The sequence below is a fragment of the Nesoenas mayeri genome, assembly GCF_963082525.1.
Source record: "Nesoenas mayeri genome assembly, chromosome: 3".
Classification (NCBI taxonomy): domain Eukaryota; kingdom Metazoa; phylum Chordata; class Aves; order Columbiformes; family Columbidae; genus Nesoenas; species Nesoenas mayeri.
In genome coordinates, this window is record NC_137544.1 from 110,039,570 (window position 1) to 110,066,388 (window position 26,819).

General features: G+C 46.6%; 1 protein-coding gene across 1 annotated transcript; it reads right to left on the minus strand.

Moving 5' to 3' along the window:
* Positions 1–19,523: 19,523 nt before the first annotated feature.
* LOC308038721 (tau-tubulin kinase 1-like) lies at positions 19,524–26,636 on the minus strand (the record flags this gene model as incomplete). Its single annotated transcript, XM_080341495.1, is given in 5 exon segments — positions 19,524–19,680; positions 19,682–19,770; positions 19,772–19,958; positions 21,065–22,647; positions 26,592–26,636. Coding segments are annotated over 5 exon segments (2,061 nt in total).
* Between the last annotated feature and the right edge of the window lie 183 nt (positions 26,637–26,819).

The window sequence follows — 26,819 nt, forward strand, 5'->3', positions numbered from 1 at the left end:
TCAAGTAGGAGCTGAATGTGGGTTTCTGTAGTAATTTCTACTGAGAGGAGACAAAAGCTGTAGATAACCTGTTGTACTTCCTGGCTAGCTTGAGAAACTTCATCTGCTGAGAGTTGAGTTTGCTTGAAGCAGAGGATCTCAGGAAAGTCCCTTTCAAGCAGGTCTCCAGGCTTGGGAGGCACAGCAGAAGGGCTTCCTCAAGTTGCTAGAAGTCCTCATCAGTTTGTTAGAGACAGAAGATTTGAAGAACCTGTGGAAGTTTGTCTCAGGGGGAGGGTAGCAGGGAGATGGAGCAGAAGCAGCCTGCTGTAGGTTTAAAGGCAATGCTGAGTAGGGAGCCATTTGGAAGGATGTAGTTTACTAAAGGGATCCAAAGCTTATTTTCCTTGAGTCTTTTTATTCTTCCTGTATCTAATCCCTTTAGAGCCTAAGGTCAACCCCTTTTTGTACTGCAATAACACTGTAATATATGCTTGCATTAATTCTTTTTGCACACTGAGCATGCAAGACCAATTTAAAGCTTTTTTTCAGAAGAAAAACACTGTACGATTGTGTATATAGAAATACTGAGAGAGAATTTTAATTCTGCCTCCTGTATAAATGCATGCATTGATTACCTGTATGTAGACCATGCTGTAAATGCGGCATAGTACTGTACATATGCTGCATAGTACATAGTACTGTAAAATCCTACACTTGAAACTACAATGAACAGGCAATGTAATCAAAAACAAACAAACAAACAGAAGAACATAAGCTGTGCAATGGATTTTGTGCCTTTTTTAAATCCATGTATGATAATCCAGACAATCCGAAGGGAAAAAAAAAAAAAAAAAAAAAAAAGAAGTAAAGAAAAAAAACCCCTTGTATACTACCAAAACCTTATTAAAGAATTAAAGGCAGCACCTTGTTGATGGCTGGGGTTTTTTTGTTTGCTTTCTTGCTTTGTTTTTCTCCTCCCTTTCCTCCCTTTGCTTTCCAGCTCTGGGCAATTTTCCCCTGCTTATCCTTGGGTGCACCAGGTAGGAATGAAAGAGCTCTGGTAGAACAGAGAGAGTTTTATTATTGTTTACTAATGTGATCGCTGAAAACTCACAGTTAAGACAGATCTGGAAATAGAAACAAAGTTCTGTGACTGTTGGAGATGTGTTTAATGTACTTTGGGAAGGCCACGCTGTGAGATCAATTTACATAAATTTAGGCTAGTATCAATTTCACTTGAACCCAGTCATATCACAGCAGCAGGTTGCAACTAGCCCGAACTTATGAAAGTTTTTAGAGCTCTGCCTTGATGGTTACCAGCATCCAAACTGGCTAAACTTAAGCTAGTACAATTCAACACCTATGAACACAGCAGAAACAATTTATCACATTTCTCTTGGTTTCTTCCACTGAGCATCCTCCACTGGCTGGCAGCATGGTCTGCACAGGGTGGTTGGATGGCTGTCTCCCATCAGCCATTTGACAAGGCATTTAAGAACATCTGGTAAACTTCCAGTCCCTCCACTCCCCGAAGCCCCAGGGAAGCAGATGCAAAATTGTGGTTGTTCTGCAAGTAACATTCTCCTGCCTGGGCTGCTCAGTGGATCCGACCGTGCTGCTTTCATTGTGACTCACATCTGAAAGCAGTCGCCACTGAAGAGCGGCATGTGGTCCAACCCCTATTGCTGTTGGTCTGTCTGGCATCAGGTTGGAAGAGGAGACATGGTGACAGACCCTGTCTGCTTTGGTGTGAATTGCACAGTTACTAATTCAGTGTTTTTCTGAAAGGGGCTAGAGAGGGAGGCTGCAGGCAGTAGGTGCATGCAAAGGCTCTGGTACCTGTGGAAAGGGTGGTGGAAACCTTCCCGCTTGCAGAAGAAGTACAAGACCCCAACTCCTCACAGACAGAAAGCAGATTGTGCAGGCAGGTGACGGCCTGGGAGGAAGAGCTGGGATTTGGTTATGGTCTCTGACTTACAGGATTGTACAGTGTGTGAGTCTCTTTTTTCTCCTGGGAATTGTATGGAGAGTCAGGATTCTTACGAGTCTGCCTCTAGCAGGGTCCAAAGCCCATCTCCTCTGTGATAAACACCTTAAAGCGCATTTTGGTTTGCTTCTGTAAGACTGCTGGTATGTGGGACATGTGCATCTTTGAAACACTGCGGAAGGATGCACGGATGCCATAGAGCCATCCATGCCACTGGCACATGGATGATGCATGGATGCCACTGGCTGAGAGATGATTCAGAACAAGGTCTGAAACAGAATGGTAGATGGAACAGATGCAGTATTTCCTAGTTTTATGTTAGTCAAATATTGTGATCTTTCTCTTGTACCAGGTGGTTTTTTGTTGTTGTTTGGTTTGGATTTTTTTTTTAGTTTTGTTGTTTTGGTTTGGTTTGCTTTGGTTTTGGTTTTGTTTCACAAATTATTGCATTTAAAATGTTTAAAACCAAGAGATGGGAGAAAAATAATAATCTGAAATTCTACAGTCTAGGAAAAAATTGATTAGGCTCACCTGAGAAACTGTTCCCTTTCCCCCATGTCAGTGCAGGGCTTCTGGAGACGGCAGGCTTTTCTGGTGAATGCCAGGCCCACTCTGTGCGGTGCCACAGACTGCTCTGCTGTGGGGATGTAGGCACAGACAAGCTATAGGGTCTTTTCTCTATGCATTCAAGAGCTGTAAGAGCACCAGAAAGCCATACAGGCATGGCAAGTGCTGTCATCACTCCATATTGCTAAAGGGACCTGGGCAGAGTGTGTGCGACTTGGCATGAGGCAGGACACAGAAGAGCACATTAACAACCTGGATGCTAGTACTGCTCTTGAACCCACCAGCATGAGTCTGCTCTGTGCTGCTGTCTGAGAAGAACACATCTGGCTACATTCTTGGTGACAAGGGGACCTGGGAACTTCTAATGCATGGTTGTAAACTTGCTGTGACAAGTGTTGCCAACAGGTCAGGGGAGGTTCTCCTCCCCCTCTACTCTGTCCTGGTGAGGCCGCATCTGCAGTACCGTGGCCAGTTCTGGGCTTCCCAGTTTAAGAAGGACAAGGAATTACTGCAGGGAGTCCACCAGAGAGCTACAAAGATTGTTAGGAGTCTGGAGCATCTTTCTTATGAGGAATGGCTGAGAGATCTGAGTCTGTTCAGTCTGGAGAAAAGAAGGCTTAGAGGGGACCTTATTTAGACTTATAAATATTTCAAGGATGAGTGTCAAGAGGATAGGACCAGACTCTTTGCAGTTGTGCCCAACAATAGGATGAGGGGCAACAGGCACAGATTGAAACATAGAAGGTTCCATGTAAACATGAGGAGAAACTTCTTTCCTTTGAGGGTGACAGAGCACTGCAACAGGCTGCCCAGAGAGGTTGTGGAGTCTCCTTCTCTGGAGACATTTAAAACCCACCTGGACACATTCCTGTGTGATCTGCTCTGGCTGAATCTGCTTTAGCAGGTGGGTTGGACTAGATGATCTCCAGAGGTCCCTTTGAACCCCAACTGTTCTGTAATTCCGTGGAGATTACACCTTTGCTGATTTTTGCAGTATTTGCAGCATCACTGGGATGTAGAAACTTTCCAGCTGCCATATCGTGTAATATAAGTCTCCTCTGAGGATGTCCTATTGCCAATGATCCTGCTAATTTGAAACCTCACCAGTTTAAAGACAAATCCCCAGACTCAACGTAGCTGCTGATGAGCACGGGGACAGAGATGGACTTGAAGGCTCTGATTTCTGCCTCTACCAAATACAAGCAGGTAGATCTTTTTCTCTCTTGACTCTCCTTCCTCTTCATATTCTAATTGTAGCCTCTGTGCAAAGCAGGCATATTTATTGCCTTCCAAATACATATTGTTGCCCAAAGTAGTTACTAGCCAAATTTAATTTAAATTCAGTGAAAAGATAGAGTGTTACAGATGTGAAATGCAGAGACTTTGTGGGACACACATGCTCAGACTAATTAACAGCCATATGCATTCCTGGACAATTGACTGGGATGTCAAAAGACCCAGGAGTTAAGATCTAAGCCCAAGCAGATTGGAAAAAAATGGTTCACTGCCCAAAGACAGGCAAATGTGTCTTCCGAGAAAGTGAGGAACATAGGCAGAGATCGGAGCTTGCTATAGGTAAAGGCAGTGTTTTTGACTCAGATTTGTCCAGATCCAGGGTAGCTCTGCCCACTCACAGTCTTGGTAGCTTTTTAAAACGGGATGGTTGCCTCAACTCATGGCATAGTTCCTTCTCATAGTGGAGTGAGCTTAGCAGAGGGCCACCGAGATGATTAGGAACTAGAAATATATGACATACAGAGAGGCTGAGAGAGTTGGGTTTGTTCTGCCTTAAAAAGAGAAGGGTTGGGGTGGGATCTTATTTTTTCCTTGAATTACCTGATGGAAGGATGATGCCAGACTCTTCTCAGAGGATCACAATGAAAAGATGAGATGTGATGGACACAAGCTGGGTAAAAGGAAAATTAGATGTAGAAATTAGATATAAAGAAAAACTTTTTCAGCATGAAAAGCCTCAAACTCTAGGACAGGGTCCCAAAGAGGTTGTGAGATCTCCGTCTTTGAAGATACTCAAAACTCAGTTGGACATGGCCTGGAGCAGACATCTCTGAGTTAGTCCTGCTTTGAGGGGTGGCTGGAGCAGAGACCTCCAGAGATCCTTACACCTTTTTTATTCTACAATTTTAAGATGCAAGCTAAGACTCTCCACTCTTGATCTTCTGGCATCTTCCCACAGTTCCTCCCCATTGGCACAGCAGAACAGAAAAATTCTTCTCCAGCTTTTGGGAAAAAGTCCTAGAGCAGCTGAGTGACCTGTAGTACAGAAGACACATGATGACTGCCAAGAGAGGACAAACTGGAAACATCTGGTCCGGCAGGCTGTTTGCTTACAGCTAGCTGCTGATTACATTAACTCAACAGTGAAGCCAATCTCATACTTTGATGCCCTAGGACATTCTTCCTTGTTAACAGCCTCAGGTGACGATAGCAATGAAGGTAATAAAATATGTGTTAAATTAATAATTGATGCAAGCAGCATTTCAACAAAGTTTCTTTTAGTTGAGTTTGTAGGTAACTTCTGTCCTCCATATTTTTTGGCATATTTATGCTCTTCAGATTTTCTCCATGGTGCATTTGCAGCAGCAAAACAACAACAGCTTCGGGCTTCTTTAAGGAAAGCATTCTGACAATTTTGGGGTATTGCATGCAACAGGTTAAGCAGTCCAAGTCTCCCACAGGTAGGCAGAAGCCAAACAATCACTGTTGTGCTTAGGGTGCAGTGTCCATGCAGGGAAATAGAAAATACATGGGGAATTACAGACAGAAGGGCAGTTCATTTGCTAAATACCACAAAGAATTTGTACAGCCAGAGACGGAAGTACATTATGATTAGAAAGGTATCTACTGCACAACTGAATGACAGCAAAGGGGTACCAGAGCAGAAGAAGGAAAGAAGCATTATTTTTATTACAGCAACATCATGATGTCCAGCTCTGTGTCATATCTTACTGCTTCATGTGAATCTCATCTCAGTAAAACTTCTGATGTCTTGCAAGGGTAAGAGCTGTTGAGGAAAAAGGGGTTGCTGGAGACAGGGCTGCTGGTGGGGCAGACTGCAGGACACATAAACCGTATCTCTGACCTACAGAGGATGTACACTGCAGGACTGGATTCAGTTCTTCTTGACCAGAAATAGATGAGATGACACAAGCTCGTAGGAGCTGACGGGATGTATGAAAGTTTACATATGCAGAGAAACCAGCGATCACAAAGCTCTACCATCAATCACAGCGTCTAGAAAATGGGATGAAGTAGAGCAGCAGGTGAACTGTTATTGGGGATCAGGTACTCCTTCCAGTGGGAGGCTCAGCACAAGGCAAGATGTTGTTCAGGGCTTCTTTAATCAGGTCCCATTTCCACTGAGGAAGCATGTCTGGTTAAGACTCCAGGCTAGCACTGCAGGTATATGTCCTGGGAAAACCACATCCAGCCAACAGGCAGAAGCTGCTAATGTCCAAAAAAATGCCTGAGAGAGGAAGTCAAGTGGGTAATTGTCCAAGTCTGTAAGGTTCTGTCAGGACGTGTTGTGCTCTCTCAGGCTCTGTTTGGCAACGTGGGACTCTGTCCAGATTTGTTGGGCTCTGTCATATTCTGTCGGGCCCTGTCATGCTGTATCAGTATTTCTCTAGCTCTGTGTGGCTTTGAGGACATCTGTTGGGCTTTGTCAGGCTCATTCTGTCCCTCTTGGGTTCTGCAGGCTTTGTTGAGCTTTGTCAGAGACTGTTGTGCTCCGTTGGGCTGTGGCAGGCCCATTTGTACTGTCAAGACCTGTTAGGTTCTGTCAATCTTTTTGCATCTCTGTTGGTCTCTGTCATGATTTGCCTGGCTCTGTCGGCACCTGTCAAGCTTTGTCAGGCACTGTTGGACTTAATCAGTCTATGTCAATACCTGTCAGACTCTGTCACACTTTGTTGGGCTCTTTTGATCCGTGTCAGACTCTGTCAGGCTTTGTTGGGTTCTGTGGGGCTTTCTTGCCCTTATTCAGGCTTTGTTGGGCTCTGTCGGGTTTTCTCGCGGTCTATCGGGCTCTGTCAGGCAATGTCAGGATTTGTAGGGCTCTGTTGGGCTTTGTTGGGCTTTTTTGCCCTTATGCAGGCTTTGTCAGGCTCTCTCAGGCTCTGTCTGTGTCGGGCTCTGTCAGTCTTTGTCAAGCTCTATTGTGCTTTGTCAGCTCATTCAGGCCCTTTCAGGCTCTGTTAAGCTCTTTCTGGCTTTGTAGGTCTCTGTCAGGATTTTTCAGGCTCTGTCAGACTCTGTCAGACCCTGTTGAGCATTGTCGGGCTTTTTCAGGCTCTATGTGGCCCTATCGATCTTAGTTGAGCACTGTTGGACTGCTTCGGGCTCCGTCAGGCTTTGTCAGGCTCATTCTGTCCCATTCTGTCAGGTTCCGTGGGCTTTGGCGAGCCTTGTCAGACACCGTTGCACTCCGTCAGGCTGTGTCAGGCCCTGTTGTGGTCTGTCAAGCCCTATTGGGTTCTGTCTATCTCTGTCGAACTCTCTTGGGCTCAGTCGGGATTTCTCGGGCTCTGATAGGACCTGGCTGTCTCTGTCAGGTCCTGTCGGGCTCTTTTGGGCTTTGTCAGTCTCTTTTGATCCCTGTCAGTCTCTGTCAGACTTTGTCAAGCCTTTTGGCCTTTCTTGCCCTTATTCAGGCATTGTCGGGCTCTGTTGGGCATTCTTGGGGTCAATTGGGCTCTGTCAGGCCATAGCAGGATTTGTAGGACACTGTTGGGTTTTGTTGCGCTCTGTTTCATATTGTGGAGTCCTGTCTGTCTCCATCGGGTGCTGTTGGGCTCTTTTAACCTTTGTTGGGCCCTGTCGGGCTCTGTCAGCTTTTATTGGGGTCTGTTAGGCTCTGTCAAGATGTTTCAGGCCCTGTTGTGCTCTGTAACTTTTTGTTGAGCTCTGTCGCACTTTGTCGGCCTCTGTCAGGCTCTGCCGGATTCTGTTGTTCTCTGTCAGGTACTGTCGGGCTCTGTCAGGCCCTGTTGGGCTCTGTCAGGCTTTTTTGGGCCTTGTGAGACTGTGTCATGCTCTGTCAGGTTTTGTCAGTTTCTGTTGGGCTCTGTCAAGCTTTGTCGAGATATGTCTGGCTCTCTCAGGCTCTGTCATGTCCTGGAGGGATCTGTCAGACCATGGTGGACTCTCTCCGTTTCTGGTAGGATCTGTTAGGCCCTGTAGTGCTCTGTCAGGCTCTTTCAGGTCCTATCATGCTCTTTCGGTCTCTGTCACACTTTAGCTGGCTTTGGCTCTGGGCTTAGTTGGGTGCAGTCAACTCCTGTCGAGTTCTGTTGGGCTCTTTCAATCTCGGTATGGCCCTGTCAGGCTCTGTCAAGCTCTGTGGAGATCTGTAAGACTCTGCCAAGTTGTGTCTGGCCCTGTTAGGCTCTGTAATGCTTTGTTGAGCTCTTTTAGAGTGTGTCACACTTCTTCAGCCTCTGTTAGGTCCTGCCAAGCTCTATTTTTCGCTACCAGGTGTTGTCAGGATTTATTTGGCTCTGTCAGGCTCTTGTGGGCTTTGTTGGGCCCTGTCGTGCTCTGTCAGGCCCTGTCAGGTTCTGTCAGGATCTGTCAACATCTGTCGGTCTCTCTCAGACTCTGTTGGGCTTTGTCAAGTTACTTTGGGCTCTTTCTACCCTACCTGGCTTCTTCAGGCTCTCTAAAGCCTTGTCATGCTCTTTCAGGCCTTGCCAGGCTCTGTTGGGTTCTATAGGGCTTTGTTGGGCTCTGTCAAGCTCTATCAAGCTCTGTTAGGCTCTGTCAAGCTCTGTTGGGCTTTCTCAGGCCCTGTCAGGCTCTCTTGGGCTCTGTAAGGCTTTGTTGGGCCCTGTCATGCTCTGCTCTTTATTCTCTGTCCGGCATGTTTTCTTGTATTTCTCTTTTTGATTGCTGGCTTAGCGGTTGTTTGGTTTTTTTTTGTATGACTAGGTACACCAAAAGATCGAGATAGCGTAGGAAAATTTGCCATCTACCTTCTTCAGTGCTGGAACCTAGTTGCTGTCCCTTCTCTTTGTCCACGTGCACACATAGGATTCCTCACCCAAAAATATGCAGAAACCTTTCCACAAGCATCCAAGTATGTGCACCCACCACACCATGAATGCATACACAGCTAGAGAAAAGTACGCACATTTTCACACACTGACATATTAAGAAAACCTGTGGCCACACACATGCACACTTCCGCAAGCACGCCCTCTCGCATCTATTTACAGGAGGACGTACATGAAAAATGCACTTTCATGCTTGAGGGTAAACACGTCTGTTGATGGCTGGGATAGTGCACACAAGTTTAAATGGCTGCATGAGAATTCACTTTTGGAGGGTACCTGAGATATGAGCACGTTCTTGAACGACCCTGTGTGTGGAAGCATCTGTGCTTATAAATGCTTGTCTGTCCACATGCGTGTGCCTTGTTGTAGGTTCCTTTCATGTATAAGCTTGAGTGGGTGTACAGTTTCCACGTATGTCTAGTTGCACAGTCCTACATTTCTCCTGTGGACAGATGCAAGGGAGCTCTGATAGTACAGAATCAGAGACAGACATCGGCAGAACTGAGTGCTGTGCCATGGTACTTCTCTCGCATGGCAAACACTTCACTGTCACCCAAGGAAATATGCTTAGCAATCAATCTACAAGAGAAATGAAAAAAAACCTTGTCATAATGAGCAAGAGCAGCAGAGCATCCCTTCACAAGCTCGTCCCGATATATAGCTGAGGGCAAACACTTGTGTGCTTGTGTGAGAGCCAGTGTCTTTCTTGTCACTGTCTGGTAGTTTTGCACAGTTACAGGTGGTGGCACTACTATTAACATCTAGGATACCTGCAGGCTTGACCCAGTGCAGGTAGAGACAGTGTCCCTGAAAGCTGGTGTGCAGAAGCACCTGCCGAATCTATCCTTGTCTCCTCACGCATGTGAGTACATGTCTTTCTCTCCACACGCATGGGTGTTAATTTCATTGCCTATGTGCATCTGCACTGGTGTTGGGCTCAACTGAGTCCTTTTGTTGACACTTTGTGCGTGTTGCTTGTGTCTGTGTGCAGCAGAACAATCATGACACCTCAAGTGAACAGAGAAAATGGGAATCATCTAGGTAGAGGCAACAAAAGCAAAACAAGGCAGATTTGAAGTGTGTTTGATGTAGACGGTTTCCCTGCGCTGACTTTTCACAGTCATACCAGAAAAAATCTGAGAGGTAGATCTACCCGAGAAACGCTTCCAAAGAGGTCATTTAGCGAAAGACCAGCAGAGCCTGTGTGAAATGGCTGCATGTGTAGTCATTCGTGTATCAAACATCTGCATAGAAATGTGTCAGTCTGCACAGACATACATGTGATTGTACGATTATTCATGATGGTAGGGGTGCAAACTTTTGGACATGGTCCTGTGTTTGTACACGCTTGTGAGACCTTCCATGGGGTGTATAGGCTTGTGCGGTTTTTTTGGAAAGTTTTTTATACAAGTGCTGTAGCATGTGCGCAACTGTGAGTTTTTAGGGAGGAATTTCTGCATATATGGAGCTGACCTCTCCCCTGCTTGCATGTGGGCACAGAAGCAATATGAATGGAAGCTGCTAAAGCAATGTAGACTGTTGATGAGGTACAAAGGACTAACCCATCATTAACCAATGACAAGATAAATGCTTTCTAACCACCTGCCTAACAAAGGGATATTTTTCAAATTTTAGATCCTCCCGTGTGACAAGCTGGACACAGAAGATTAAGTTGTATAGAAGCAGGGTTCTTAGCTTATGTTTGACTAGAAATTAAGAGATGTATTTTATGTAATGAACTAATCATTTACTCCATGTGTGTACCAGTTGCGCTTCAGAGGAGAACTGCCAACGTGGAGAGGTAGATCATCAGACAGATGAAAAGAGACAGAATCTCCGCCGAAACAGACTGCATGTTTTACAATTGACGCTAGATGGAAGCAAAGACCGTGAAATAACTAAATCTGTCTAACCCCGTGATACAGGGAATTCACCATTAATTAACTAACAATTAACTTACTAACAATTAAAGACACTTAGACAGTTAACCCTTTAACCTACATCACTATTGCCTAGCCTTGCTTAGTTTTGTGTAACTTATTGTACAAGAAACAGGACTTCCCTGGTGCCTTGCAAAGGTAATATTCCTTGGGTGCCTCCTTGGTGCATCCTTGGGTGAAGAAGAGAGAAACTTGGGCACAGGACAGGAGATACGCCAGTTTTAACCAACTCAGCAGTCTGAGATCTAACCAAGTCATCACACTGGACCAAAGGTGAATGTGTACAGAGAAAGTGATCCTGGGTTCACCATCATTGGGCAGCTCCAACCAGGGGGAGACGGAGGTGTAGACTATTTATATGGTCTCCCGGAACTCATTGTAATATGAACCACCTTCTTGGGAATAGGTTATGAATATGTATAGGTGTTCCTAAAAACTTTCATGAGTATGTAACACTTTACTGTATTCAACCAAGCTCACAACTACTGTAAAACACACACGCATTTTGAGTGAAGCTATTCCCTGTGTGTGTACGACGTTGTAAAATACATACCTTCCTTACAACCTCAAGGGTTGTAAGGTCATTTCCACGCCTCATTTTGGTGAGCCAGCCAGGAGGGCATTGTGCTTGGCTGCTTGGACAACTGAGGAGCTCGTCTTAGGCGTGCCCCAAGGTTTTTTTTTGAAAGATCTCCACCTCTGTTGTTTATTGTGGGAGCAGACAAAAGACCCCCGGCCACGAAAGCAGTTAAGGTATGTTGTAATAAAATTGCATTTAATTGCATGTGGCGGGGAGCCAGTAAACCGTAGAGAGACGTCTCATGCGTGGCCAGAGTTTCCGCAGTGGGAAAAGTACCTGAGTGGGAGCTGCTGTCTGTTTGTGGGCCAGCTGCAGATGCTAGGGTTGTAAGGTCATTTCTGCACCTCACCTGCTTTATGTAATTCTTTCTTACTGTAGGTGATTTGTATGTTAAAAATTGCCCCAAATTAAAATGAATATGCAATAATTGTGTGAATACAAGCATCGCAAGAGCGTCCATTCCTTGGAGCACTTATGGAGCGTGACAAAGCCAGACAGAGCCTGACAAAGCCTGCCAGAGCGCAACAGAGCCCAAGAGGGCTTGACAGAGCCTGAGAAAACTCGACAGGCCCCGACAAATCCCAACAGCGCCTGACAGACACTGAGAAAGTGCGACAGACACTAAAAGAGCTCAGCAAAGCATTGCAGAGCCTGACAGGGCCTGACTCAGGTTGGCAGAGACTTATAGATCTCCACAGAGCCTAACAGAGCCCAAAAGGGCCAGAGAGAGATTGAAAGAGTCCAACAGAACCTGGCAGGAATTGACAGGGCCCGAAAGAGCCTGATAGGGTCTGAAAGAGCACAACAGGGGCTAACAGAGCCTACCAGAAACTGAGAGAACCTGCCACGGCATGACAGAGCCCAGCAAAGCCTGAGAGAGACCAATAGACCTCACCCAAGATTTAGAGAGCCCAACGGAACCTGAGAAAGCCTGGCAGAGCTCAACACAGTCTCAAAGGGCCCAACAGAGACCAACAGAGCCTGAAAGAACCCGACAGAACTTGACAGGGCCCGACAAATCCTGACAGCGCTTGACAGCAAACAACGGAGTCTGGCAAAGCCTGACAAAGCACGACAGAGCTCAACAAAGCGTTACAGAGCACGACAGGGCCTGACACAGCTTGACAGTGCCTTACAGATCCCAACAGAACCTGACAGAGCCTGACAGGGCCCAACAAAGCTTCAAGGAGCCCAACAGCACTCAGTGAGGCCTGACAGAGCTGCATAATATTCAATAGAGCCCGACAAAATCCGACAAATCCTGACATGGCCTGGCAGAGCCCAATAAGATCCCGAGAAAGCCCGACAGAGCCCAACAAAGCCTGAATAAGGGCAAGAAAGCCCAACAGAGCCCAGCAAAGCCTGACTGAGTTCAACACGGATCAAAAGAGGCCAACAAAGCCTGATACAGCTTGACAGGTATTGACAAGACCTGACTAAGTCCAACAGTGCCTGACAAAGCTTGACAGGTGCCGACAGAGCCAGACAAATCCTGACAGAGCCCAACAGAGACTGACAGATCTCCACAAAGCCATAAAGAGCCATCTCATTCAGGCCCTTTCAGGCTCTGTCAAGCTCTTTTGGGATTTGTAGGTCTCTGTTAGGATTTGTCGGGCTCTGTCAGGCCCTGTCGAGCACTGTCGGGTTCTTTTGTGATTTGTCTGACCCTGTCAGTCCTGGTTGGGTCCTGTCAAGTACTCTTGGGCTTTTATGAGTCATGTGTCGATCTGTCTGTCTGTGTCGGGCTCTGTAGGGCTTTGTCAGATTTGTCAAAAATTGTAAGGCTTTTTCGATCTCTGTTGGGTTTGCTGGCCTCTTTCAGGCTTAGTCAGGTTCCAGCTGGCTCAGTCAAGCTTTGTCTGTCTCTGTCAGACTCTCTCAGGCTCTGTCCAACTCTGTACGGTTCTGTTAGGACCTGTCATGTTTTGTCAGGCTCTGTTTGGCAATGTGGGACTCTGTCCAGCTTTGTTGGGCTCTGTAGTACTCTGTCAGGCCCTGTCACACTCTGTCGGGTTTGTCTAGCTCTGTATGGCTTTGTGGACATCTGCCGGGCTCTGTCAGGATTTGTCTGGCTCTGGCTGGGCCCTGTCAAGCTTTATCAGGCACTGTTGGGCTTAGTCGGGTTCCGTCAATACTTTTCAGGCTCTCTTGGGCTTTGTACAGGTACCCTGTTCCTACATCCACATCCATCATATACAGCCATCAGTCCTGCACACATCAGAAGTCACACAGCATTAGGACACTTCTTTGAAGGTCGCAGGATCGTTTTGAGCCTTTAGCCACTATATATAATGAGCACTACTTATATTGTTATACTACTAATAATATGTAATATATATATAATATTATTACAATAATATATATGATATTTTTTATTCTTTATTTAGAAAAGGCAAGCAAATCCACTACATGGAGCTTCGTGTGAAATATGCTTGTGTTGATCACATTAACAGGGTCACAGGCATAGAAATACAGGCATAGTTACACACTAGGTAATCTGAATCAGAGACGAGGTTGATTCAAGGAAACTCAAATATGTTTGTAGCATCAAGCTAGGTTAATGTCCCATTCCATGGGGACAGGATGCATAAATACTTTTGTGTTTACTGGGGTCTTAGCTCCTATTTTTGCTAGCTCAACTCACAACCCTCAACCAAACATTCAGACTTCTGGGAACTAAGACCATATTTGATGCCAAACCCTGGTTCAAGTTTAGCAACAATATATTTAGGTTGTGGGAAAGACTGTTGTGAGAGAGCCTTTAAGCTAAAGCAATGCCAGAGAGGAAATCTAAAAATGTAAAGTAAAAAGGAACAAGAAAAAAAAAAAGCAAAGGTAAAATCGTTGAAATAATGCCACTGTGCAGCCCAAGAACTCACAGACAATACCCTCAAAAAAAAGCAGTAGAGAAATTGAGGTGACAACTGAGCAACAGGAGAATGAGCCTATTTCAGGAAGCCACAGAAGCCGACAGCAACTTACCAGAAGACGTCTGCTGTGTGCCTGCCACGTGGCTGCGAGTTTATGAATGTTTGGACAAGTAATGTGTTTGAGCCCTGTACTGCGTACATCAGGCTACAAACGACAGCTGTCTCCTTGTAGGCTGTGTCTAGTCCTGCCTGCAGAATCTCCTGTGTTCAGTAAAGGTACCTAAGTGAAGGTGATGAAAGCGTATGAACTTACCAATTGATGAAAATGAGCTTTCACGGCTACCCTGTTCCCCCTTCCACCAGTCCTTCCCAAACTTGGTAAGAAACTATACTACACATACCTGAATGTGGTCTGCACACAATAGTCACCAGGCAACATGCACATGGTGAAATTACTGTTGTAGGAGTGTAGTCATTATTACTAAAAATGAATCCTGCCAGCAACTGCTACCCTAAAGACAGGTAAATCCTCTCAGTTTTGGTCAGTCTGCTCCTCTAACAAATGTAAGAGTAACTTGCAAAATGCCTAATCATGAACTACAAAGAATACTGTCCTTGCAGTGCAGATTGTCTGGCGCCAGCACAATTAGTTGAGTCTTAACATGTATCTCAAAACTCTTAGCTAAAGTGTCATTTAGCTGAACTTTGCTCATTCTATGCTCATTATAATGGCCAAGAAATTTGCCATGCAGTTGAACCGGATCATGGTTCCTCGGTCGCAGTTGTACATTCTGTTTGCAGTGTGTAAACATTCTGCAGCCGCTTTCATAAAGAATGCAAAAGAAGACAGGTAGAGAGATTTAGCCTTGGGAACCAGTCACATTTTCAGGCAGACAGTACCAAGGAGTGAAGTCGTGTTACCAGGCCTAAAGACTTCGTCAGACTGTGCCAGAGGCAAAAGAAAATGGCATGGGTGCACCAGATACAATGTTTCTGAGTGTAGAGTCACATGCTATCATGTTAAAAGGCAATATACACAAATCATCCGTGTTTCCAGCTCCAATTCCTGCCCAGAGAAGCAGCAGCCCAGGTCCTAGAGCACAGCAGTGTTGCTGACATTGGTTTTCACACACACAGGGCTCCTTGCCTAAAGCCCCGCGGTTCTGCAGAGCTCCTCACACCATCTGCAGGCGACAGTTCAAGAGCCTCTGCCTTGCAGCCCTACAGTCATTTAGCCAAGCGCTGAGTGAACATCAGCCCCTGTGTCCTTGCAGCGACCCCGTGTCAGACCTCACCCTTGCAGCCTCCTCTAGTTTAACAGCTAAGACGAGTTCTCAGCTTGGTACCTAACAGGAACCCACCTCTGGATTTGTTGTGGCAGCTCCCTTCCTCCTTTTAGCACAGAGGGCATCATCAATACATACTTCAAACCTGCTTACCAGACATTTGCAGCTCCAAAAATAAAAGGGATAATGTTCTTCCTTATAACCTAGAGCACCAGTCTGCATGATAGAGGGTCTGCTGCATGAGTTGGTGGACAAGTCTGCCTCAAGCTTTGTAGAAAACCAGGAGGGCTTCAAGCCCCCAGCCAGAAAGGGACTGACCTGCAGGGAGTACACAGTGACTTCGAAGACAAGATCTGCTTGAGGAGGTAAAATTAGGGACCAGGGGAGAGGAGAGTCATGGTGTACAAACCACTGTTATTTCCTGGGATCCTGGCTATGCTTGGGGTCACGGTTCACCACAGTGTTGCAACCAGGGCTATTCTCTGGCCTCACAAAGATACCAACCCCAATGCACATGGAGATGCTGCCAACCTGCCTTCAGGCCAACTGGCTCTGCTGTTACAATCAGCATGGTCCCAGCCCCTTAGAGTACAGCGACAGGCTGAAGGAGGGCAATACCACCATTCAGGGTTCTGCAGGAGACCATGGGAGCCAGCACACAGTGAGGCCATGGGCACCCACCCGGGACCCGTAGATAGGGAAAAGGGCCTGTACAGGAGCCCAGCTCACTGCTTTGCATGCAACTGAGTAGCTGGCAAACAGACAGAATCAAAGGTGGTTGCAAACTCCCAGGTGCTTTGTGAAACTAGCCTAGTGCTACTAGGGCATATGTATATAATGAGCACTATTTATATTGTCATAATAATACATATGATACTCTTTACTTAGAAAAGGCTAGCAAAGTCTCCTGCCTCTCACATATTCCAAAGACAACTGACTCAGAAATGTTTGCTACTGAAACACAAAGACTCTCATCTCAACAGAGCATTTGCAGTATCTCATGATACCTGGCAGTCCCAAAGACACTTCTGCTCCCAACACACGACCCCACAGTGCTCCTCCTCTCTGTTCCTACCACCCATGTACATGTATGCACAGACGCAGGCACGGTGGCAGCCTGTCTCAGGGGTCACCTCAAAACGCACACGAGCACAAGCATCTGCAGTTAGCCATGACAGATTCTGCAGCAAACACACTCATGGGGAACACACGTAGCGTCAGGCTCTTCACAGAAATTCCTGCAAACATGGAAAAGTGCTGAGAAGTCTGCTTCTCCTCCTCTTACCCCAGTTTCCTTTATTCCTCCTAGCCATTTCATCTGCTTTGGTCAGCTCAGTCTTCTCTTTGATCTTCTCTTCTTTGCAGTGAAGCAAGGATGCAGCTAGACACCAACAGCAATGTTTGAGCAGCCTTGTGTTTCCTCAAGGCTTGACGGAGCTTGCACACTATGTTTCATGGGCAGGGAACAATAGGGTTTTGCATCTCCTGCATTTCTGTGATGTGACAGCCCACCAAGTCCTGTGATGCCATACTAAATTGTCTGGCATACCTCAACCACTTAACCCTAACATCACAGGCCTTGTCCCCTGCTGTCCCTAAAAATGATCTCCCATGTTTTCTCCAACTAGGGCAGGTGTCCTCCAAGCCTCCCTGCAAGTTGGGGTAAGAAGAAGAGAGGACCTGGAGGAGTTGTTGACCCTTTTGCTGGCCAGTTTAAACAGTTATGTTAACAGAGAGCATCACTGCTGGTCCACATGCCTGCCAGAAAATCCCTCCAGAGAGACACGCAAGAGGAATGGGAACTTCTGCAAGCAGGGTGTGCTGTGCACCCTGATGTCAGGCGTACCATGGGTTCACACTCACCACTGAGCAACTGAAGGGCAGAACCTTGAAAATCAGAGCCAGGGAGGAGATCCAGAGCAGCACCCACAAGGCAGGGGTTTTTCTGTGTCCCTCTGCTGACACCTGAAATAAAGATCCAGGCACCACTTGCTGCAGCACACTGACAGGGCTGTTAGCAGGGGGCTTGCAAGTATCCCTCTGACCACGTCTGCCAGAAAAATGCAGCTGTGTGGGACACCTCTTGTTACCAAATTCTTGAAGTCCACTTGACTGGAAGAGCCCAGCACTGAAACTCCTGTAAAAATAACGTCGGTGAAGGAATGAAAGAGGCAATGTGACACGCAACCAGGATCACAGCGTCGCTTGCTACTGGGAAGGAGAGCAGGTCTGGACACCCAAGCCTGTGGGACACAGGGGGACAGTCAGGCCCTGCAAGAATTACCCTTAGAAGCCTTTCAGTAGTAACAGCACCTGGTACCTCCTCCACAGGCTGTCTGGGGAGGAATCATTGCTGCAGTCAGTCAGCTTTCACTTCCATTACAGCTCTTTCTCATCAGAAATAACTGAGGGAGCACGCTGCTTTTGACACACTCTCCTGCTCCCCTCTGTGCCAGGGACAGCAGGGATGCAGGACTGTGCTGGATCAATGAGGCTGGTAGCACAACCACAAGGAGAGACAACTCATGCCAGGCCCAGATCTCTGTGGAGCCAGCTGCACCATTAGCCCAGCCCTGTCAAACAACACTAGGAACAGATGATGTTTTCTGTGCTGGAAATAATTCACTGGCTTTCTGGAATCTGTTCAGATGTCCGCAGAGTACCCTGTTCTCGCAGCCACCCCATCACAGCTCTCATGCTCCTTTCCCAAACAGTTCCTGTAGTCGTATTTTTGTTCTGCCTCATGCAAAACATCTTTTAGGCAAGTCAATGGTGCGGGATCCAAAGTATTTGGGTCTGGAGTGTTTACCCCTGCAAGACATTGAGAAAATTTTGTGGCTACAAGATCTCACCAAGCTCAGACAGGTATTAGTCACGCTGGCTTTCATTTTCAAACATTCTTAATTAGTCCGGGGGCTAAAACCTTGGTTAATTTATTTCTAGCGGAACACTAAGCTTCTGCTCTGATAATATTACTTGAAGAATACAGCCCTTGCTTTTACATTCCCATTGTTGTGTGGAAGAGCTGAGCACTGGGAAACACATAAACGTGACCTCCACAAATCAACCCACTGTACTCTTAGACAGAAACGCACAAGGTTCCCATGGCATGCCAGCAAACCTCCTCAGAAAGCAGCAGCTTTTGACTGTGCTACAGGATAATTTCCCACCCTTCCCTGCAGGGGAGCTGTGGCTGAAACCACAGTGCCAAAATTCACAAACACCAAGATCATGACAATAATAGCACAAGGAATTTAGGTGCAAGGGGCACCTAAGCCAAAGGCATCCAGTGACTATTTGCATCTTCAGCATGGAGCTGTGTTTGGTGGACTATAGTCCTATGGCACCAACCACACTCGGCTCGAGAGGAACCACGCATGTTGGGAGGTATGGTCTCCACAGATCACAGTTTGGTATTGGAGACAGAAGCAGCTGCAGTGTGCTCCCTTCTACATCAATTAGCAAGCACTCTTGATTTCCCAGCAAGCTGCCCATACCGCCCTACTACTATCTAACTATTCACCACAGAGGAATCTACTGAAAGAGCAGCCGTGTCGCTGAGCAGAAATGCCAGATGGCCTCCTCTGTGGGACACACTGGAGCAGGTAGCAAGACCTGCCTGTCTCCTATTCTCACCTGCAGAGGCATCTCTGGAAAGAAGACCCCCTGCTCCAGCCTGCCCCTGCTCTTATCTCAGCACACAAGGATGCATTCATCCTTCTTGGCTAAGCTGGTGACAATCCTTTGCTAACACAGGTGACAGGAAGTGAGCCAGCACTCAGGTAGATGGTGGAGGCCAAGGCTAGCATTTTCCCAGACACAAGAGAGGAGGGATCTGCTTGCAGAACAGGAGCCTTCCTGTCCAGCAGACCTTCCTCTCATCATCTCTGCTCCTCTTTCCAAAGCCAGGGTTGGTGTTGGTGACTGGTATTGCTAGAGAGAGGGGAATGCCTGGGGACGGAGGGGACTTAGGCACTAGGCAGGCTGCCTGGGTTGCTGCTTGGTGCTGTGCATTAGCAAGCGTGAGCTGCAGGCTGGATGTCTCCCTTGAAGAAGGTTCTGTGGCTCAGATGCTCTCAGACCCTCGGGAGCTGATCACAACTGTGTGGGGTGAGAGTGTGTGAAGCATTGAACTACAGCTACTGCTATACACTTGTGGGTCCAGCACGGAAGGCTGTGCTGCAGCATCTCAGCTGTATACTATATGCTGAAGTTACCCAGGGCTGGCAGAAGAAGACCATTATCTGGCAGTTGCCTTACTCTCCAGGGACACTTGCTTTCCTTTGGTTGCTGGACTCTGAGTCTGGGTTTTTGCTCTTTGTTGCTTTTTGGCCACACCAGGAGAGGTCAGGGAATCCCCTGTCAGCCCCAGGGCCTGAGCTGCACGCTGAGGGGGAAGGAGAAACGCGCTGGAGAGCAGTTCCTGGCTTATGCTTTTCGCAGGGAGAAGGATTTTCCCTCCAAGGTGGCAGCAGGCTTCTGGGAGAAAGCACTGGGGTTTCTTGAAGGAAGGACAGGGCTCTGAGGGGCTCTGAGGGGAGATCCACAGCTGGACCTCCATGAGCTGCTCCGTGGAGGAAGAGAAGTGGAGCTCAGCGAAGGAGGAAGCCGACTTTGTGTCTGTGTAGCTCGCCGCTGGTTTGGGACACTTCCAGGTGGTCTCTGTGCCTGAAGCCTGCAGAGGAAGAGAAAAGGGAGGATGAAAGGGAATTTCTGCAAGGGGTTTAGGGCTCCTGGCAAGTTTGGCATGAATGTTGCTGAGCAATTGTAAGAAGTCTCCAGCACCAGGATGACAGGAGTTTTGCTGTGGACAAGACAAGGCACTGGTTTGAACACTCGTGCTGTTAACTAGTGTTGGCCCCGATGCTCTAGTACTCTCTGAGACAATGCACAGGCATGGTTTGGCCAATAGCACATATCTGTGACTCTTCTTGACATGCAGCATGGATGTAGCAACTTCTTTCAAGGTAGCAGGTACAATCTGGGAATGTGGGGATGAGCTGGATTGCACCAGCTGGCCTCTGACAGTAACTACTGGTAGATAAACCAACCCACAGGGATGCCCTCCTTTCACCCCACACCTCTGAAAGAGCAGAATTTGCTGGACCTGTGGCAGAGCCACATCAGCATCTCTGCTCCTGGGCTGGACCTCCAGACCCAAGTTCAGGAAGAAAAGCCAAACACTGCAGAATTCAGAAGGCACACTTCCCCTTATATGTCTATGCTTACTTGATAGAGAACAAAGTACCTACAAAAAAATCCCAAGACACAGGGATATGTAGGAACTCGGACCATGTGGAGGTGGTCCGCGCTGTTCTGGGTCACTGACAGAGCCCATGCACGTACATCTCCCTCTATCCACCTCTTTGCATGCTGGCCATCTTCTGAGGCAATCACAATTGGCAACCTTGCGGCCCTTGGAGCTCTTATCACAATAGCCAGGTCAGTCACAACTGTGCCAAGTATGCTGCAAAACTGAGAGCTCAACATGGGAGGGCTCTGCTATTAGCAGGATCAGACCAAATGAACGAGCTTGTGGAACGGAAGAAGGCCTCAAAGCCAGGGCAAGAGAAGAGGGCTTTGGCCCTTTGGCCAGACTGAGCCAAAGAAGGCAGAGAGGTGGCAATTTCACACATCAGTGAGCTGAAATTACTGTAGGAAACAGGGATGGACCACTCATTCAAGCCAAGTGAAAGGTAAAGCAGTAGGAGGTGAGCAAAGTCCTGGCTGCACCTCCTTAACAAGTCCAACATTTTGCATTGCTCAGCATTTTGGTCTTGCCTGTAGGCAAGAGCTGCATCCTGTGGGGAGCTACATAGCATGGCCATTGCAACAGCCATGGAGCTCTCAGACTTTGCCGCCTCTAGCGTTGTTTTCACTGGTGTGATGGGCCGAGGAATTCTGCTCTTTGTGCTTATGGGTCTTTCTTCTTTCCCCAGGGGAGCAGCCTTCTCTTTCCCAGCCTTCCTTGGGACTGAGTCATCAGAGTCATGTGTGTCCTCCTCAGAACCAGTGGCTGAGAGGGTTTCTGAAGCCCGCTGCCTCTCATCGCTGGAGGACGCTGAGGAGGAGGCCCCTGAGGCCAGCCGAAGAAGGCAGTTTTGCCTCCTCTCCGTCACGAAGCGAGCCAAGTCAGGTTGCTTTGCCCTCTTATAAAGCCTCTCTTTGGTAGAAAGCGATGTTGAAAGGTCTGAGCCAGTGTCCTCCTCAGAGAACAAAATAGGTATTCGACTTCTATACCTGGAACCAAGAGGCCTCCTGGGGCCTTTATGCTGTGTGTTGAAGAGGATCTCTGCTCGTTTCTGGTGTTCTGCCACCAGTGCTGACTTCTCAAGGTCAGGATCCCTTGTCACCACTTTACCAGGCTCATCCAAATCCAGCGAGAGTGACACTTTGTCAGAGAGCTCTGGCTTGTCTTTGAGAGGCTTTGCTTCAGCATTGGGAAGGGCCAGCTGCTCCCCTGCTGTTTCTGAGGTGGTTTCAATGTGATTAGCCGAAAGCGCAGAGCTCTCTGTCTGTGCCCCTTCCAGTCCTGAATGTATGCTTTCATTCTCTATCTGCACCAGGTTGTCCTCCAGCTCTTCTTCAATAATGACCTCCTCAAACTGGCCCGGAGGGCAGTTTTCCTCATGCCTCATCAGCTCGCCACTGGAAGACATGACATGTAAGTGGGTCTTTTCAGCAATATGAACAAATGTACGCTCAACTTTGGTAAAGGGGGAGGAAGCTGTAGCCACTGTCACAGGGGGCTTTGATTCAGATTTAAGGACTGAAGAGAGGGTCACTGGCTTGGATACATCCAGTTGGCTACCCATAGGCTGTGGCCGCTCACTCTGAGGAGTCAGTGCAGCAAGAGTGCCCAGATCAACTTCTGGAGCCAAGTCTGTGGTCACTGGAGACTCTTTCAGATCACCTGGCGAAAATAGCACTAGTGTTTTGGAGCCTTCCTCCAGCTCCAGGTCCCCACCAGCAGTGGAAGCACGACCCTTGGATCCCTTCTGGTCATCAGCCAGGAGTGTGGAGGGTGCACACTCCTGGCTGCGCTCTGTGCTTTTTTGACTCAGGCCACTGCTGGAACCATTGTGCATATCAATCTCATCCCCTTCCTCCTCTTCCTCCTCCTCGTCTTCTTCCTCATTGTCTTCTTCCTCCTCCTCCTCTTTTCCATTTGTTTCCAGATAAGGTTCCAGAGGTTTGCAAGGGGCAGTCAAAACAACATTTGAGAAATCAACTTTCTTTATCCGCTGGGATACCTTAGGCTTTTCCCAGTAGTCTGACATATCTTTTCTGAAGTCTTGATAAGGCAAACCTAAAGGCACTGCCTTGGGCAGACCATTCATTTCAAATGACTTCAGCATATATGCCTGCAAGAAGACACATGTGACAAAAGAAAAGGGTTAGTATTCAGACATAGCATGGACACAGACATCAGAATCAAGAGCAGTGGGAAGCATCAGTCGAAAGGTTCTAGTCCATGACACTTTCAAAATACATGCCTGAGCAGTGATCCCTCAATCATTTAATTCATACAAACCTTAGAGAGATTCACACATACTCATAAATGAAGGCAGAAAAATGTGCCAAAGGAGTTCCTTTGTTAGCAGCCTTTACCTGGACCTAAAAGAGATTTTTGCAAGCAATTCCTCAGGATTTTTTTCATGTTTACCAGTCTTCTTCAGTATTTATATATTTATTGCAATATTTAAATATTTACATATTCACTTCTTCCTTACTGGAACCATTCAGCAACTCTCTTTCATTCCTAGGCCATGGTGAACTCAAGGGGCCCCTCAGGGACAGCTACATTTGCTGATGACTTTTCCATATTATCCACCATTGTCTTGGGGGCAATACCCTTGTAGTGCTCCTGTGTTCCCCTCTATGCTATTCATCCCTCGCTCCTGCTCTCACATCCCTCCAGCAACTCATACTTCTGACTCTTACAGGCTCCTTCAGCTTTCACTAAAATGCTTAGCAAGTTAAGTCATGAAAGCTGACATATAAAGTATCATTATTAGACTCTGGAGTGTCCAAAAACTAAAAGCAATGGGAGGACAGAACAGCTGGTCTTTCTTGAGTAGCAGTCTGTGGTGGAGAGATGGCCCATAAGGCACCAGGGGTAGGTTGTGAATTGATCACAAGACCAACAGAAAAGCAGCAACTCACATACACATGCACACACTTGAACAAATAAGCAAAATAAGCAAAAAAATCGCAAAATAAATAGGCAAAATAAATGTCCATTGAAGTTTAGTCTAATTAACTATTAGTTGCAAATTAAAACCACAGAAGCATCACTCTGTAAAATGGATTAAAAAAACAAACCAAACCAAAACCAAATCCCAAAACATTTAAGTCACTCTTCTTTAAGAGGGCTGGGAAACAAAAGCCTCTCTGTAAACTCAACCAATCAATAATGCATCAGGTTACTTTTCAGTCCTAATTATGAACAGCAGGCTCCAAACATCGGTGTTTGCAAGTGGCATTTGACAGTATCAGAGGCTACGACTAAACAAGCACCCATTTAACTACCTGGGCTACAGAGCTGCCATCAGACAGCACATTCATCTGGCTATGGGAACAGAACATTTTGTCTCTGAGAGGGAAAGAAGCCCTCAATAGCTTTTCAGTCCAATGACACCATTTCAAATTGTGCTGTAAACCTGCATGTTATTCTGTGCAGAGCAACTGCCTTATTAGTATGCCTGAAAAATGTAAGATCTCTATGCTCATGTATAACAGGGACATTTCAAATAGCTCAGTGGGCAGCATCAAGCTGTTATGCATGGTGAAAAATTGTTATCTATTTAATATTTCTTTTTATATCGTATAAATTAAAACACAGGCTGGTGTTGGCAATGCCTCTGGACTCCAAATCATTGTCTCTTATTTCATTAAAGCTGAAGTCTGGTGCTGAAGATGACCCTGTTAGTCGATTTAGTCTTTCACTGACCCACTCTACCTTTTCTCTTAGGATGACAGATTTGGGTCTTGAACTGGTAAGAGGGACTTACCACCCTTTGCAAAGGAAATTACCCACTTGACTTCCTCCCTCAGGCATTTTTTTGGACATTAGCAGCCTAAAATTGGCTTCTGCTTGTTGGCTGGATGTGGTTTTCCCAGGACATATACCTGCAGTGCTAGCCTGGAGTCTTAACCAGACACGCTTCCTCAGTGGAACTGGGACCTGATTAAAGAAGCCCTGAACAACATCTTGCCTTGTGCTGAGCCTCCCACTGGAAGGAGTACCTGATCCCCAATAACAGTTCACCTGCTACTCTACTTCATCCCATTTTCTAGACGCTGTGATTGATGGTACAGCTTTGTGATCGCTGGTTTCTCTGCATATGTAAACTTTCATACATCCTGTCAGCTCCTACGAGCTTGTGTCATCTCATCTACTTTCTAGTCAAGAAGAACTGAATCCAGTCCTGCAGTGTACATCCTCTGTAGGTCAGAGATACGGTTTATGTGTCCTGCAGTCTGCCCCACCAGCAGCCCTGTCTCCAGCAACCCCTGTTTCCTCAACAGCTCTTACCCTTGCAAGACATCAGAAGTTTTACTGAGATGAGATTCACATGAAGCAGTAAGATATGACACAGAGCTGGACATCATGATGTTGCTGTAATAAAAATAATGCTTCTTTCCTTCTTCTGCTCTGGTACCCCTTTGCTGTCATTCAGTTGTGCAGTAGATACCTTTCTAATCATAATGTACTTCCACCTCTGGCTGTACAAATTCTTTGTGGTATTTAGCAAATGAACTGCCCTTCTGTCTGTAATTCCCCATGTATTTTCTATTTCCCTGCATGGACATTGCACCCTAAGCACAACAGTGATTGTTTGGCTTCTGCCTACCTGTGGGAGACTTGGACTGCTTAACCTGTTGCATGCAATACCCCAAAATTGTCAGAATGCTTTCCTTAAAGAAGCCCGAAGCTGTTGTTGTTTTGCTACTGCAAATGCACCATGGAGAAAATCTGAAGAGCATAAATATGCCAAAAAATATGGAGGACAGAAGTTACCTACAAACTCAACTAATTTAACACATATTTTATTACCTTCATTGCTATCATCACCTGAGGCTGTTAACAAGGAAGAATGTCCTAGGGCATCAAAGTATGAGATTGGCTTCACTGTTGAGTTAATGTAATCAGCAGCTAGCTGTAAGCAAACAGCCTGCCGGACCAGGTGTTCGCAGTTTGTCCTCTCTTGGCAGTCATCATGTGTCTTCTGTACTACAGGTCACTCAGCTGCTCTAGGACTTTTTCCCAAAAGCTGGAGAAGAATTTTTCTGTTCTGCTGTGCCAATGGGGAGGAACTGTGGGAAGATGCCAGAAGATCAAGAGTGGAGAGTCTTAGCTTGCATCTTAAAATTGTAGAATAAAAAAGGTGTAAGGAATCTCTGGAGGTCTCTGCTCCAGCCACTCCTCAAAGCAGGACTAACTCAGAGATGTCTGCTCCAGGCCCTGTCCAACTGAGTTTTGAGTATCTTCAAAGACGGAGATCTCACAACCTCTTTGGGACCCTGTCCTAGAGTTTGAGGCTTTTCATGCTGAAAAAGTTTTTCTTTGTATCTAATTTCTACATCTAATTTTCCTTTTACCCAGCTTGTGTCCATCACATCTCATCTTTTCATTGCGATCCTCTGAGAAGAGTCTGGCATCATCCTTCCATCAGGTGATTCAAGGAAAAAATAAGATCCCACCCCAACCCTTCTCTTTTTAAGGCAGAACAAACCCAACTCTCTCAGCCTCTCTGTATGTCATATGTTCTAGTTCCTCATCATCTCGGTGGCCCTCTGCTAGGCTCACTCCACTATGAGAAGGAACTATGCCATGAGTTGAGGCAACCATCCCATTTTAAAAAGCTACCAAGACTGTGAGTGGGCAGAGCTACCCTGGATCTGGACAAATCTGAGTCAAAAACACTGCCTTTACCTATAGCAAGCTCCGATCTCTGCCTATGTTCCTCACTTTCTCGGAAGACACATTTGCCTGTCTTTGGGCAGTGAACCATTTTTTTCCAACTTGCTTGGGCTTAGATCTTAACTCCTGGGTCTTTTGACTTCCCAGTCAATTGTCCAGGAATGCATATGGCTGTTAATTAGTCTGAGCATGTGTGCCCCACAAAGTCTCTGCATTTCACGTCTGTAACACTCTGTCTTTTCACTGAATTTAAATTAAATTTGGCTAGTAACTACTTTGGGCAACAATATGTATTTGGAAGGCAATAAATATGCCTGCTTTGCACAGAGGCTACAATTAGAATATGAAGAGGAAGGAGAGTCAGGAGAGAAAAAGATCTACCTGCTCGTATTTGGTAGAGGCAGAAATCAGAGCCTTCAAGTCCATCTCTGTCGCCGTGCTCATCAGCAGCTACATGGAGTCTAGGGATTTGTCTTTAAACTGGTGGGGTTTCACATTAGCAGGATCATTGGCAATAGGACATCCTCAGAGGAGACTCACATTACCCAATATGGCAGCTGGAAAGTTTCTACATCCCAGTGATGCTGCAAATACTGCAAAAATCAGCAA